General features: G+C 37.7%; 1 protein-coding gene across 7 annotated transcripts in view; it reads right to left on the bottom strand.

The window, feature by feature from the left end:
* LSM14A (LSM14A mRNA processing body assembly factor) overlaps window positions 1-15,202 on the bottom strand; it is a 53,867-nt gene that overhangs the window by 25,163 nt on the left and 13,502 nt on the right. For all 7 annotated transcript variants that reach the window (XR_008704470.1, XM_055553842.1, XM_055553844.1 and 4 more), the window contains exons 2-3: window positions 4,140-4,303; window positions 1,763-1,892 (exon numbers count right to left, since the gene is read on the bottom strand). Coding sequence is in view for 6 of the 7 variants with exons in the window: in XM_055553842.1 (XP_055409817.1) it covers window positions 1,763-1,892; window positions 4,140-4,303 (294 nt within the window). In the remaining variant the exon portion in view is untranslated. The remainder of the gene's footprint in view (window positions 1-1,762; window positions 1,893-4,139; window positions 4,304-15,202) is intronic.

Here is a 15,202-nt window from a genome sequence, read left to right as displayed (position 1 = left end):
TTTCCTAAAACTTGGGATCTGACCATATATTACATTTGGATGCTATGTTTCTTCAGTCTTCCCAAGTCTAAAACAGCCCTGCTCCCTCTCTTCTTCATAACACTGAATCCTTTGAAAAACTTGACCTTCTGAAAATGTATGTCAGTTTCTTCAATGTTAGAGTCTGCAGTTTTAGCAAGAATGCCCAGAAGTAAAGTTGTTTACACCTCTCCCATGTATCATCACACCAGAAGACATATAATCAATAATTATGGCAATACCAAACTTGATGAATTAATTAAGATGGTGACTGACCATCAGATTTCTCCATTATAAAGGTACATCTTCTCCCTTTATAATTAACAAGTAAACTGTGTGATGATACTTTAAGATTATTTTAATATCCTGTTTCAACCTCATTCACCCAATGATTTTAGCATCCACTGCTAATCCCTGCTAATTATTTCACTAGAGATGAACAACGGTGATTTTCTATATCCACCATTCCTTATATTTCTTAGGTAGTGTTATTTTACTTAAAAAAAAGTTTCCTTTTTCTTCTTTTTAAAAGGGGCCTAGATTCCATTTAGTGGGGAAAAGTATTTAGAAAGCAAGAACTGGGTCTACACATGTCCTTTGCTACTGGGTATCATTGCTTCTAGGCCTTTTCTATGAACAGAATCAGGAAATAATCAGTTTTTAAAAAATGAGTTCACACCTATACCTCCAATTCACATTCACTACCACAACACTGTTCTTTACCTTTCCCCATTCAATATGTGTATCTCCCTTCTCCAAGGTAAAAATACCATTTATCAACATCAATATATTATTCATATGCCTTATCCTATTATACATACAAAAAATAGTTTCAAAATGAACACCACCAATACCACTACCAATTATAAACCCTAAGTCATGTTTTCTAAGAGTTGTATTTCTTCTTTTAAGAGTGTAAAATATCAGTGTAGAAGTTTACTTAATTAATAAAATCTATTAATATACTAATGAGTTTCAAGATAAACTTGAAAACTGGATTTGTGATTCAGTGAAATAAACTGATAAGTGATTATTTCAATGAAATCAATAAAGGTATACTTAAAAGGTAAAATGCACAGCTACAAAAACACAAAAAAGTTCACCTAATTATATCTAGTTGTACATGAGAGCCTTTGTCTTCTAGTCACAAGTAGGACTGTTATTAGCCTAGCCTGTCTATATTTTCTTATAGTGTTGTGTATGTTAGTTGCTCAGTTCTGTTCAACTCTATGCGAAGGACTGTAGCACGCCAGGCTCTTCTGTCCATGAAATCCTCTAGGCAAGAATACTGGAGTGGGTAGCCATTCCCTTCTCCAGGGGATCTTCCCAGTCCAGGGATTGAACACATGTCTCCTGCATTGTAGGTGGACTCTTTTACGACTAAGACACCAGGGAAGCCCACAGTGTTGTTTACTATTCCTTAACAACAGAATTATCTCCATTTCCCTTTCTGAAAACCCATCCTATTGGAAAAAAAAGTTTATTTTAAATGGCTATATCTTGTGTAAATTTAAAATAATATTCAATAAAATTTGGTAATTGGATATACCTAGATTTTAAAAAGTTACTATTCTAAGAGATGGCCTTTATAGAACCACTAATCATTAAGGACCAAAATCTTCAAAATAACAGGTTACAAAAGGAAAATCAAACAATGTCTGAAAACTTGTGGAAGGTTTTATATATCTTTATGATAAAGACAGGAAAATTAAAAAAAGAAAGAAAGGAAAAAAACACAACATACCAACACCAACAGCCCCAAACTGCTGCCCAACTAATGAACTTGGACTGAACTGACTGTACGTTGGCATCCTGCCAAAAGGTCCATAGGAGCCCACTGACTGGAATGAAGAAGTAGATGAACCTAGTGAAGACTGAAGAAAAGACTATGGGTTAATTTATCAGGCTCTAAACAATATGTACATAATGGAAATAAATTTGCATATTTACAGTTTAAAGAAAACTATTAAATTACAATTACTAGACACAGAAGCAGTTATAACAACTTGCAACATGCACTTAATGTTATAACAGTTGAATAATCTGACTGCAATATTTGATTTTATTTGTCAATTATACTTAATGTGATTTATAAATACTTTTTTCTACAATGAACTCCTCTTTTAGGTTTCATTTTAGAGCAGATTTAGGAAAGAACCAAAGTTACCTGAGTAAGTAAATGAACTTTGTTTAAAGAAAGAATATGAGAAAAATCAAATTTGGTTGTATCAACAGTACTAAGTTTCAGTCTTGTGCTGACATACATAAGATATTTCACTTTTGATTTTACTCTTTTCAATCGTTAGAGGTGTAATATTACATTTACAGGAAAGAGATGCAGAAACAAACTATCCCATACAAAATCATTTACTATTTATACTTTAAATATAGTTATTATTATGCTGGGGCTTCCCTGGTGGCTCAGACAGTAAAGAATCGGCCTGCAACACAGGAGACCCAGACCCAGACTTGATCCCTGAGTCGGGGAGAGTGCCTGGAGAAGATCCCCTGTTCAGTGCAGGCAACTATTTACACGAGAACATGTCTTTTCTCCCTTCATTTAAGAAGTTTACATTTTCTCAGGGATCTTCAGTTGTGGCATGTAGGATCTTCATTGCGGTATGTAGGATCTAGTTCCCTGACCAGGGATCGAACTCAAGCCCCCTGACCTGGGAGTGTGAAGTCTAAGCCACTGGACCACCATGGACCCAGCCATTTCTTAATAAAAAGCTTATTTTGTATTCAGAAAAAACAGTAAATAAATGTTAAAAGGTACTTTTTCTCCCCCCCACCTCCCATTTTAATTTTACACAGCACTTAATATTTTCTTTAGGAGCGTTCATTAGGTATATCCTTTTAAAAGCTGGAATGTACATTCCCTGCACGATAATGCATATACATTTAGTGTGTTTTTAACAATCAGTTTTGTGAAAAACTAAGATTTTTATCACTCTCAGCATAAAAGAGTAAGTTAAAAAAGCCAACAAGCATAATTTAGTGCAAATTACCAAAGACTTCTGATAGAAAAAAAGTTGGAAAGAAAATGGATTCAGGAGGAAAGTCACATGGGGGCAACAAAGCTTTTAATCAGTTATGCCCACAACTAAAAATACTCTTATGTTAACCTGTCTCCTGTGCTGCTGCTATAGTAGAAATCCAGAGTTTCTATGTATTTCCAATTAACATATAAACGGGTACTATAATGAACATCCTCTTTAACTCATAATTTGCAATCTATTAGACATCACGTTTCTGTTTTTAATACACAAATTTTGAAATTTCTCTTAATGAGAAGCCTTAGGATCTTCTTTTTAATACTTTATTACAGAATCGAATAATATATCTGTATATGTTAAAATCCTTTTGTGTTTGTGCTGACTATATAACACTCCATGTACACTATACAAACATATAACGTGATTCAGCATTTTTCTCATTAAACCTAGTAACATACCTAAGAGTAGCCACTATCACCCTGGTTTGTAAAATGAACCACGTATGAATAATAGAATATATAATAATAGAATATATGTGAATAATATAGTGGAATGGATCCTGGATTCTGGAGCCAGAATGCCTGGGTCTGTTCAAATTATGGCTCTAATTGAATTTCCTCACTTATAAAAAAGAGAATAACTATAGTACCAAGCTCAGAGAGTGTTGTGAGGTTTGCCTTATTATATGTGCAGTGCTTTTAACAGTGCTTCTCATAAACTCAGAACTCAATAAACATTAGCTACTTTGTTGCTGCAGTCAGAGAATTCTTATGATAAAAATTAATTCCTGGGTTTCTCTGGTGATCCAGTGGTTAAGATTCCAGGCTTCCACATGGGAACTAAGATTCCACATGCTGTGTAGCGCAGCCAAAGAAAAAGAAAAAAAAAAAGAAAAATCCCTCAGCTATTTCTTACTTTCTTTAGTTCCGATTTATCATCTAAAGAGAGAAACCTGGATGAGAACATTACCCAGGTATTCTGGGTATCTAGGTAGCTAGAAAATGGTAATAAGCTACATGAATGTTCAATAGAGAAAATTTAAAAGACTAAAACAAGGAGGTAAAATCCAAGGCTAGTTATGTGTATGAAATTTATTTGTACTCCAAGACAGATTTACAATGTTACCTGAACAATAGCTGGGTCCTGAGGCAAAGAACATTGTGGTTTTGGTGGCTCACAAACAGTAAGGTCTTTAATATCACTCCCACGGAAAATTATGTATTCAAAGACTTCATCTCGAGGTGGTATTGGACGATCTGTTGGTCTGTCTTCTGTACCAAAGGAGCGAACTGGTAAGAAAACAGAGGATATGAGACAGGTGTCTACTCACCGTATTCAGGTAGCACCTCTTACAGTGCACTGTTTCCAGTACTAAGGAGCAGTCCTTAAACGCCTTCCATGAGAAAGTATTCATTAATTTATTGCTAAAGTAAATTTTTTTTAAAAGTGGAAAAGAAAGTGGGTTTTGCATAGAGTTACATGTAATCAATTTAAAAGACTATCAGTATTATGAATATTGTATTAGAAAGTATTGTGTTCTTTCTACATTGTCACTGACTTATATCTTTGGTGGTTGTGGTAAGAGGTGCTAAAAAAAAGCCCTTTCATTGTTGATTTATTTTTAATGTCCCCATTTAGCAAAATAAAAAAACTGGCAACTTGTATGTTGCGCACGCGCGCGCGTGCACGCGTGTGTGTGTGTGTGTATAGTGAATCTTCACTGAGTGAAGATTTTCCCAATCTACAAAAATCCCAAAGTCTGGGAAATTGAGGTTCAGGTTTAAGATAAGACAATGAAAAGAATATCTTCCTTGGTTAGTAGTACGTCCTCTAGAAACCAAGTAAAGCCTCTGTCATCTACTCGGCTCCGTGGGACAGCCTGAAATGCCCTAGTTACCTAAAATATCTACCTCGTAATTAAATCTGACTATTCTAACACTCAGGGTGGCATTATTCAAAGTTGAACTGTGACCAGCTGTTTCAGGGTAAACTAGCTAAAAAAAAAAAGATTCTGAAATCCACTGACTCAGATTTTCTGTGAAGAGGATACAGAAATCTATATCTATATTTTAAATCAATTCCTCAAGAGTTTCTTATCAATACTACAGTTTCAGGTTCACTATCTGAGGAGACTTCTGAAAATGTTGACATCCCCACAGAAGCTCCAAATAAGAAAGTTTGCCATATCAGATATTATTCATTTAAAGAGTATCATAGAGGAAGCAAATCCCTTAACACTGTGCAAAGTTTTATATTTTTCTGCAGAACTTATCCATAGCTAGACTGAAGATACATATTTCAGCTTAAATGCCTTTTTTTATCCTAAAAATTTTTTGAGGTACTTATGAGACTTTCAGGAAAAGATGATGGCATCTGTAGGTTTGCAGATGACTATTCCGCACTATAACTAAAGAAAATTAAAAAGTTAAAATACCCCTAAACCAAGAAAATACCTCAAACCTATGCCATAAAACTTTATTAAAAAGTATCATGCAGATATTTTTTGAGTTAGTCCACTCTGGAAGGCCAACTCCAGTATCCATATATAGCATGCTGAGAAATTTTCCCAGGCATACTCCAACTTGATGGATGGGGACACAGATGTGATAAAGGAAAAGATGTAGAATGTCAGAGCTGAAGCTCCCCTCCCTCTCTGGTGGCCAAACAATACTGTATCAGGGCAGAAGTAACAGACATGGTTTTACATTCTGTCCTTTAACCAAAAAGAAAGCTAGGAAAATTACAAGTGGATCAATCTCACTCCTAAACTCAGCACCAGCACTATTACCACCATACAAAGTTTTATAAAGTCCCAGACCTCCAAGGTAACAAATCAGCTCATCCTGAAGCTGCCGGCAGGTGGGGTGGGGTTAAAGGTCTTCCATCTATAAAACCAAAGAGAAGCTCTATTAGGCTATCCAAAGCATAACAAAACCATTCAAATGATATCCATATATCCAAAAGAAAGATGAAACAAGAAAATTTCAGAAAGAACTGCTTTATATTCTTAAGAAAAATAAAACTCACATACTGAAAACACATAGAGTTAAAGAAAGAAAAAAGAGGTAAGACAAATATAGCTGCAGAATAAACCTAACAACAAGAACAGTCTATGAGAAAGACAACAGAACAAGTAAGACAAAATGCAACTAAAGATAACAAATTTCCTGACATAAGGACCTAAATATGATGAGAAAGTTTCACTGTATTTCCAGAAAAAAAAAAAAAAAAAAAAAAAAGAACTTTAGTGCACTATAAGCCAATACAGACTTATCCTTTGCTACATCAAAATAAAGAACTCACAGAGACAATGGCATTAAAAAATAAAGAGATGGACAATAAAATAATTTAAACACATTACTGTATGTGACAATTTACCAAGGTGCTAGTGTGCATGCACGTTCAGTCACTCAGTTGTGTCCAGCGCTTTGCGACCCCATGCCTGCCAGGTTCCTTTGTCCATATAATTTTCCAAGAAAGAATACTGGAGTGGTTGCCATTTCCTACTCCATTCCCCACTCAGGGATAGAACCCATGACTCCTTCATAGGCAGGCGGATTCTTTACCACTGAAGGTGCTAGGATAGAATGTAAATTTAATAGTTCTGAAAAAGACTACAAAGTTACAAAGTGTTAGAAAAGTTAAGTGATGTTGCTCAGTCCTGTCTGACTCTTTGCCACCCCATGGACTGTAGCCTACCAGGCTTCTCCGTCCATGGGCTGTTAAGATGGTATCTATTTCACACTCTATTCTCACAAAAATTGGGAGATGAAAATAAGAAGCAAAGGAAACATGAAAGGAAATTCATAAATGAATACTCTCAACTTTTACAGTAAGGAGTTACCTAATAAAAGTTTGGGGGAAGTTGATAAATTCACATACTTTGGCTTAAAAATTTGTTATCTGCAGTCCTAAAAATAGCCCACAATAGAGTTGAAAATTAAAAGCATACTTTACAAAATATGGTATGAAGAAAATCTCTATCATACAGCAAGAGAGTCAAAGCAAAAAATTATGGCAACAGACACCATGAAGAATGATTTGCACATACTAAGAGTTTGAGAAACAGGTTCTAATGATAGAGACTATCTGATCAGATTTAATGTTTTCAAGACAGTTCTTGTAGTATTATAAAGAATAACTTAATTAGAACAGCAATCAGAAGGGTATACATGTCTGGAAGATAACAGAACAAATGAGAGGTAGTGAAGGCTGAAACCTGGATGCTAAGAGCAGAAAGAGAAAGCAGGACAAGAACAGAAAAAGTAGAAAATTACCAGTACTATTCTGCTACAAATAATTTTAATACATGAATTAGCTCATGTGCAACTGGCTAATAAGGGAATTATGTCAGTACAGTCAGAAATCACATTGTTTCATCCCTAATTTATTTTAATGTGCTATTTTATTTTATTTATTGTATTTTAGGGAGCAGTGGCTAAACATAGAAAACCACGTAGGAACAGTATATGATTCCCACTCACCCCAAGTTTCCTCCTGGCTCAGTAACCAGTCCTTTCTGTGTGGTTCTTCCTGATCCTGAGGCACCCTTTCCTTGCCTCCAAGTAGCAGACTCAGCTCTTTGTTATACTTTCTTCCATCATGCTACCTTACTTTTTTTCCCTTTCAAACTGGCAGACAACTCCATTGTTAGGTATACTTCAGCAGCAATTTTGTTAATGTTATCTATTAATTCAATTCTTTTTCTTTTTGGTCGAATCACCCGGCTTGCAGCATCTTAGTTCTCTAAGCATTGATTGGACCCAGGCCTCAGCATTGAAAGCGCCAAGTCCTAACCACTGGACTACCAGGGAATTCCCGATTTTTCTTAATCACACTGCTGTTGTTTAGTTGCTAAGTCATGTCCAACTCTTTTGCAACCCCATGGACTCCAGCCCATCAGATTCACTGTGGTAAGAATACACCACAGGAGAGCTACCCTCTTAACAAAATTTTAAATGTACATCACAGTATTGTTAATTACAAACAAAATTACAGCAGAGCTCTACAACTTTATCACCTTGCTTAATTGAAAACTTTTTGCCCATTGAACCACAACGCATCTTTTTCTCCTACCCCTAGCAACCACCATTCTCCAGTATTTTTCCTTCTGTGACTTGGAAGATAAAATGAAAAAGGAAGCACAAGGTCGGTTTGGAAGTTACTGGGCAAGTGATGGTGAAAAGGTACTTAAGGTCAAAATATAACATGATTTATTAAACGTAATTTCTTACTCAGAATCTACAACTCTGTCCACATTTTTTTTTTTCCAAAATAGACTGCTATATTATTTGTAACATCAAAAAGTTAGGTAAACATACAACATTAAACATGCTATGCATGAGGCAGATTATAAAACTATTAATTTCAAAAGATTACAACTATTTAAAATAAATACACAGGCATGAGGGGCATCATGCAAGATGGTGGAGTAAGAAGATCCAGGAATGGTCCCCCCACCCAAACAACTACTGGGCTGGCAAAAGATCTGAACAAACCATTTTGGAATTATGGAGTCTAATCAGATGCCTGTAGAATCCAAGTGAGCATCTAATGAAGAAAGAGGTTGCTAACTTTTGGTGAATTCTGGCATTTTGCAGAGTGGCTAGCTATTACCATTCATCATCTCCCATCTCTGTAAAAGGCAGCTATGGGGACAGTAGCCCATGTTCCTGGCTAGCTTGCTAGTGCCATGTGGGGAACAGGGATATTGTCCTCCAAAAATTTAGGGTTGTGTGCTACGATCTACCTAAAAATTCACTGAGAAGCCAGCCAGAGAGGCTGACCATTGTTTTAACCCTCAAGGGCAGGGCAAAACTGACTTCCTCAGTAGCACTGGAGAAGGCATTTAAAAGATTTAGAATATCTTTTCTCCCCCTCAACAACAGCAGAATGCACATTACTTTACATTGCACATAGAACATTCTTCACAACAGACCAAATTTTAGGCCAAACCAACTCTCAATAAATGAAAAGGATTGAATTTTATCAAGTATCCACTCCAACTAAAATGGAAATGAGGCTAGAAAGTAGTAATAGAAGAGAAATTAGAAAATCACAAGTATTTGGAAATTAAACAACTGACTCATAAAGAACCAATAAGACAAAAAAGATACCACTAGGGAAATTAAGAAAAAATTTGTATGGCTGATTCATGTTGAGGTTTGACAGAAAACAACAAAATTCTGTAAAGCAATCAACCTTCAATTAAAAAATAAAGAAAAAACTTGAAGACAAATGAAAAAGAAAACACCACCTGCCAATATTAGGTGATATAAAGAATGCCATACTCAAGAAAGAAATTTATAATTATAAATGCTATATTTTAAAAATCTCAAACCATCTATTAAGAAACTAGAGGAATTTGCCTGTGGTCCAGTGGCTAAGACTCTGTGCCCTCAATGCAGGGGGCCCAGGTTTGATCCCTGGTCAGGGAACTATAACCTATAGGCCACAACTAAGAGTTTGCATGCCGCAACTAAAGATCGAAGAAACCGAGTGCTGCAACTAAAACCCGGTGCACTCAAAGAAAGAACAAAAAGAAGAAAGAAATCAGAAAAAGAGCAAACTAAGCCCAAATCCAGCAGAAAGAAGGAAATAATAATACTGAATTCAACCCAAGATAAACAACACAGCAAACAGAGACACAGAATCATTAAAACCAAAAGTTGGTTCTTTGAAAATATCAACAAAATAGACAAAACTTTAGCTAGTCTGCTGCTGCTAAGTTGCTTCAGTCGTGTCCAACTCTGTGCGACCCCACAGACGGCAGCGCACCAGGCTCCCCTGTCCCTGGGATTCTAGTCTAGACAAAGGAAAAAGATGGGGAAATGTAAATAACTGAAGTCAAATGAAAGCAAGAACATTACTACCAATCTTACACAGACTAAAAAACTCATAGGAGAATACTATGAACAACTGTATGCCAACAAAATAGATAATCTAGACAAAAAAGAAAAATTTCCAGAAATATACAAATAACCAAAACTGACTCAAGAAGAAACAGAAAATCTCAACAGATCTTTAACAAGTACAACAAGAGACTGGGCTGGTAGTCAAAACCCTCCAAAGAACCAGGACCATACTTCACTGGTGATACCAAGTTTCACTGCTGAATTTTACTAAACATTTTAAGAATTAACATCAATCCTATTCAAACTCCTCCAAAAAACAGAAGAAAAAGGAATATTTCCTGACACATGCTATGAGGCCAGCATTATCTTGATACCAAGGTTAGACAAAGTTACCGTAAGAAAACTACATGAAAATCTCTTAAGAATACAGACACAAAAATCCTCAACAAAATACTGGCAGACTGAATCAAACAGTACATCAAAGGGACTATACTTCATGACAGTATAGTCCCTCTGACTAACTGTGCTGGCTAGGCCTTCTAATACATTGCTGTGTAACAGTGGTGGAAGTGGACAACCTTGTCCTGTTTCTGTTCCTAGGGGAATGTTTTCTGTCTTTCACCACTGAACATGATGATGCTGGCTATCATGGAGTAGACTCCTGAAAGTCCCTTGGACTGCAAGGAGATTAAACCTCTATACATGGAATTCTCCAGGCAAGAATACTGGAGTGGGTAGCCATTCTCTTCTCCAGGGGACCTTCCCAACCCAGGGATTGAAGATGGGTCTCCTGCACTGCAGGCAGATTTTTAACCATCTGAGCCACCAGAGTGAAAGTGAAGTCACTCAGTCGTGTCCGACTCTTAGTGACCCCATGGACTGTAGCCTACCAGGCTCCTCTGTCCATGGGGTTTTCCAGCAAGACTACTGGAGTGGGCTGCCATTTCTTTCTCCAGGGGATCTTCCCAACCCAGGGATCAAACCCAGGTCTCCCGCATTGCAGACAGGCGCTTTACCATCTGAGCCACCAAGGAAGCCCATATAAATAGGTTCTCATCTCTAGCTTCTGACCAGAGCTCCAAAATTTCTGTAATTTCTTAAAAGATAAATGTAGTAAGGGCATCTTATGTTCTAATGTTTGGTCTTTGACCCTGGTTTCTGACACAGAGCTCCTAAATCTCTTGGAATTTCCTGGGTGATATCAGAGCATCACCCAGGAACTAGGGATGGAGGTTTGTAACACAGTGGGAGAAGGCAATGGCACCCCACTCCAGTACTCTTGCCTGGAAAATCCATGGATGGAGGAGCCTGGTAGGCTGCAGTCCATGGGGTCGCTACAAGTCGGACACAACTGAGCGACTTCACTTTCACTTTTCACTTTCATGCATTGGAGAAGGAAATGGCAACCCACTCCAGTGTTCTTGCCTGGAGAATCCCAGGGACGGGGAAGCCTGGTGGGCTGCCGTCTATGGGGTCGCACAGAGTCGGACACGACTGAAGTGACTTAGCAGTAGCAGCAGCAACAGGAGGCGGTGACCAAAACCATCCCCACGAAGAAGAAATGCAAAAAAGCAAAATGGTTGTCTGAAGAGGGCTTACAAATAGCTGAGAAAAGAGAAGCAAAAGGCAAAGGAGAAAAGGAAAGATATAACCATCTGAATACAGATTTCAAAAGAACAGCAAGAAGAGATAAGAAAGGCTTCCTCAGCAATCAATGCAAAGAAATAGAGGAAAACACTAGAGATCTCTTCAAGAAAATAAGAGATAACAAGGCAACATTTAATGCAAAGATGGGCACAATAAAGGACAGGAATGGTATGGATCTAACAGGAACAGAGATATTAATAAGAAGCGGCAAGAATACAGAGTGTGTTTGTCGCTCAGTCGTGTCCAACACTTTGTGACCCCATGGACTGTAGATCACCAGGCTCCTCTGTCTATGGAGTTCTCTAGGCAAGAATACTGGAGTGGGTGCCATTTCCTTGTCCAGGGGACCTACCTGACCCAGGGGTTGAACCCAGCTCTCCTGCATTGCAGGCACATTCTATACCATCTGAGCAACCAGGGAAGCCCCCAATGTATCTGGTATAATGGAACACTATTTAGCCATAAAAAGGAATTAAATTCTGAAATACACTACAATATGATGAATCTTAAAAACACAGTAAGTAAAAGAAGTCCATCACAAAAGATCTCATATTATGATTCCATTTATCTGGAGTCAGAAAATCCACTGAAATAGAAAGCAGATTAGTGGCCACCAGGGGCTGGGGAAGGGGAAATGAGAAATTAAAGTTAGTGTCCTTCAAACTGTGGGCAGAACACAGAAGAACTACACAAAAAAAGATCTTCATGACCCAGATAACCAAGATGAAGTGATCACTCACCTACAGCCAGACATCCTGGAATGTGAAGTCAAGTGGGTCTTAGGAAGCATTCCTATGAACAAAGCTAGTGGGAGTGATGGAATTCCAGCTGAGCTATTTCAAATCCTAAAAGATGATGTTGTGAAAGTGCTGCACTCAATATGCCAGCAAATTTGGAAAACTCAGCAGTGGCCACAGGACTGGAAAAGGTCAGTTTTCATTCCAATCCCAAAGAAAGGCAATGTCAAAGAGTGCTCAGACTACAGTATAATTGCACTCATCTCACATGTTAGCAAAGTAATGCTCAAAATTCTCCAAGCAAGTCTTCAACAGTATATGAACCATGAACTTTCAGATGTCCAAGATGATTTAGAAAAGGCAGAGGAAAAGGCCAACATCCGTTGGATCACAGAAAAAGCAAGAGAATTCCAGAAAAACATCTACTTCTGCTTTATTGACTATGCCAAAGCCTGACTGTGTGGATCACAACAAACTGTGGAAAATTCTTCAAGAGATGGGAATACCAGACCACCTGACCTGCCTCCTGAGAAATCTGTATGCAGGTCAAGAAGCAACAGTTAGAACTGGACATGAAACAATGGACCGGTTCCAAATTAGGAAAGGAGTATGTTAAGGCTGTATACTGTCACCTTGTTTATTTACCTTATATGCAGAGTACATCATGAGAAACGCTGGACTGGATGAAGCACAAGCTGGAATCAAGACTGTAGGGAAAAATATCAATACACAGATTACAGATACACAGATTACACCACCCTTACAGCAGAAAGTGAAGAGGAACTAAAGAGCCTCTTAAGGAAAGTGAAAGAGGAAAGTGAAAAAGCTGGCTTAAAACATTCAAAAAATGAAGATCATGGAATCCGGTCTCATCACTTCATGGCAAATAGATGGGGAAACAGTGACAGACTTTATTTTCTTGGGCTCCAAAATCACCGCAGATGGTGACTGCAGCCATGCAATTAAAAGATGCTTACTCCTTGGAAGAAAAGCTATGACCAACCTAGTCAGCATACTAAAAAGCAGAGACATTACCTTGCCGACAAAGGTCCATCTAGTCAAAGGTATTATTTTTCCAGTAGTCATGTATGGATGTGAGAGTTGGACCATAAAGCTGAGCACCGAAAAATTAATGCTTTTTAACTATGGGGTTGGAGAAGACTCCTGCGAGTCCCCTGGACAGCAAGGAGATCAAACTATTCAATCCTAAAGGAAATCAGCCCTGAATATTCATTGGAAGAACTGATATTGAAGCTCCAATACTTTGGCCACCTGATGAGAAGAGCTGACTTGTCTTCTGGAAAAGACCCTGATGCTGGGAAAGATTGAAGGCAGGAAAAGAAGGGGACGACAGAGGATGAGATGGTTGGATCGCATCACTAACTCAATGGACATGAATTTGAGTAAACTCTGGGAGTTAGCAATGGACAGGGAGGCCTGGTGTGCTGCAGTCCATTGGGTCTCAAAGAGTTGGACAACTGAGCGACTAAACTGATGGTTACACAACACTGTGACTAGATTAAATCATACATTTTATGATGGTTAATTTTATGTTATTTGAATTTTACTTCAATAACACACACAGGGACTTCCCTGGCAGTCCGGCACTTCCACTGCAGGGGTATAGGTTCCATTCCTGGTCTCCCAGGAACTAAGGTCCCACATGCCTTGAGGTGAGGCAAAAAACAAAAACGAAACACACACACACGCCCCACTACAAATACAGCAGTAAGAGAAAACACAAAATGACAGTAATAGTTGGAATATAATGCTGAAACTAGGAGTAGTTGTCCTCTATACTCTTAACTTCACATTGTTACATTGCTTTAGTAAGTATTCTAGTTTTTCTTATTTTCCAAAATAGAAAAGTCCACATTTTAGGCTACCTTTCAAAAGAGTGGAAGTAGGGAAAGTATTTTTTCCTGCATTAGTCTTTTTTTTTTTTTTCCTGCATTAGTCTTAAAAGAATATAATCAATTCCCTACTTCTGGCTACAAATAGCAAAGATTTATTAATAGAAATGCATCCGATGATACTTTTTTTTTAATAAAAAAAGAAATAAGGTCAAAGTTCTGGCAAAATCATTTATCTAAAATATCTCTATCTCTGAAGCTGAAGTGAATTTGCTCAGTCGTGTCTTTGTGACCCCATGGACTGTAGCCTACCAGGCTCCTCCATCCATGGGATTTTCCAGGAATGGGTAGCCATTTCCTTCTCCAGGGGATCTTCCTGACCCAGGGATCGAACCCAGGTCTCCCGTGTTGTAGGCAGACTCTTCACCGTCTGAGCCACTCTATCTTTACATCATGGCAAACTCAAACATACACTAATGTCAAACTTGGTTCACAGTGTATTAATACCCACGTATGTGCATACTCAGTCACTGAACTGTGTCCCTATGGACTGCAGCCGGCCAGGCTCCTCTGTCCACAGGATTTCCTAGGTAAGAATTCTAGAATGGGATGCCATTTTCCTTTTCCAGGGGATCTTCCCGACGCAAAATTAGAACTCATTTCTCCTGCATTAGTAGGCGGGTTCTTTACCACTTGGCCACCAGGGGAAGACCCTTAATACCCACACATATAGTCAAAGTACACAACAAGAGGGAAGAGCTGTAGTGACCAAATTCCCAATACAGTAACTCCATTATAAAATACCAAAGCTTTGTTAAGTTTAAATATGATAAATATATCCATAGTTAAATGTAGCTGGGACCATCAAAATAACACTAATATTTCCCAAAAGCCTTAACTTTTGGACACAAACTAAAAATTATAAATTAGACTCTGATACTGATTGATAAATAAGAAAAACAAGTCTTCTGAATACTAAAATGTGAGAGCAATAAACAAAAGGTTGATTATTCAAGAAATGTCCAAAAATAAGTTGGGAAACTAAGTTCAGATAGAAATCCATAATAACATTTATGAAGTAGTCTTAAAAGTAAAAC

This window comes from Bubalus kerabau, chromosome 17, assembly GCF_029407905.1.
Source record: "Bubalus kerabau isolate K-KA32 ecotype Philippines breed swamp buffalo chromosome 17, PCC_UOA_SB_1v2, whole genome shotgun sequence".
Lineage (NCBI taxonomy): Eukaryota > Metazoa > Chordata > Mammalia > Artiodactyla > Bovidae > Bubalus > Bubalus kerabau.
The sequence above is the reverse complement of the archived record's forward strand: the minus strand, read 5'-3'. Positions and strand labels throughout refer to the sequence as shown.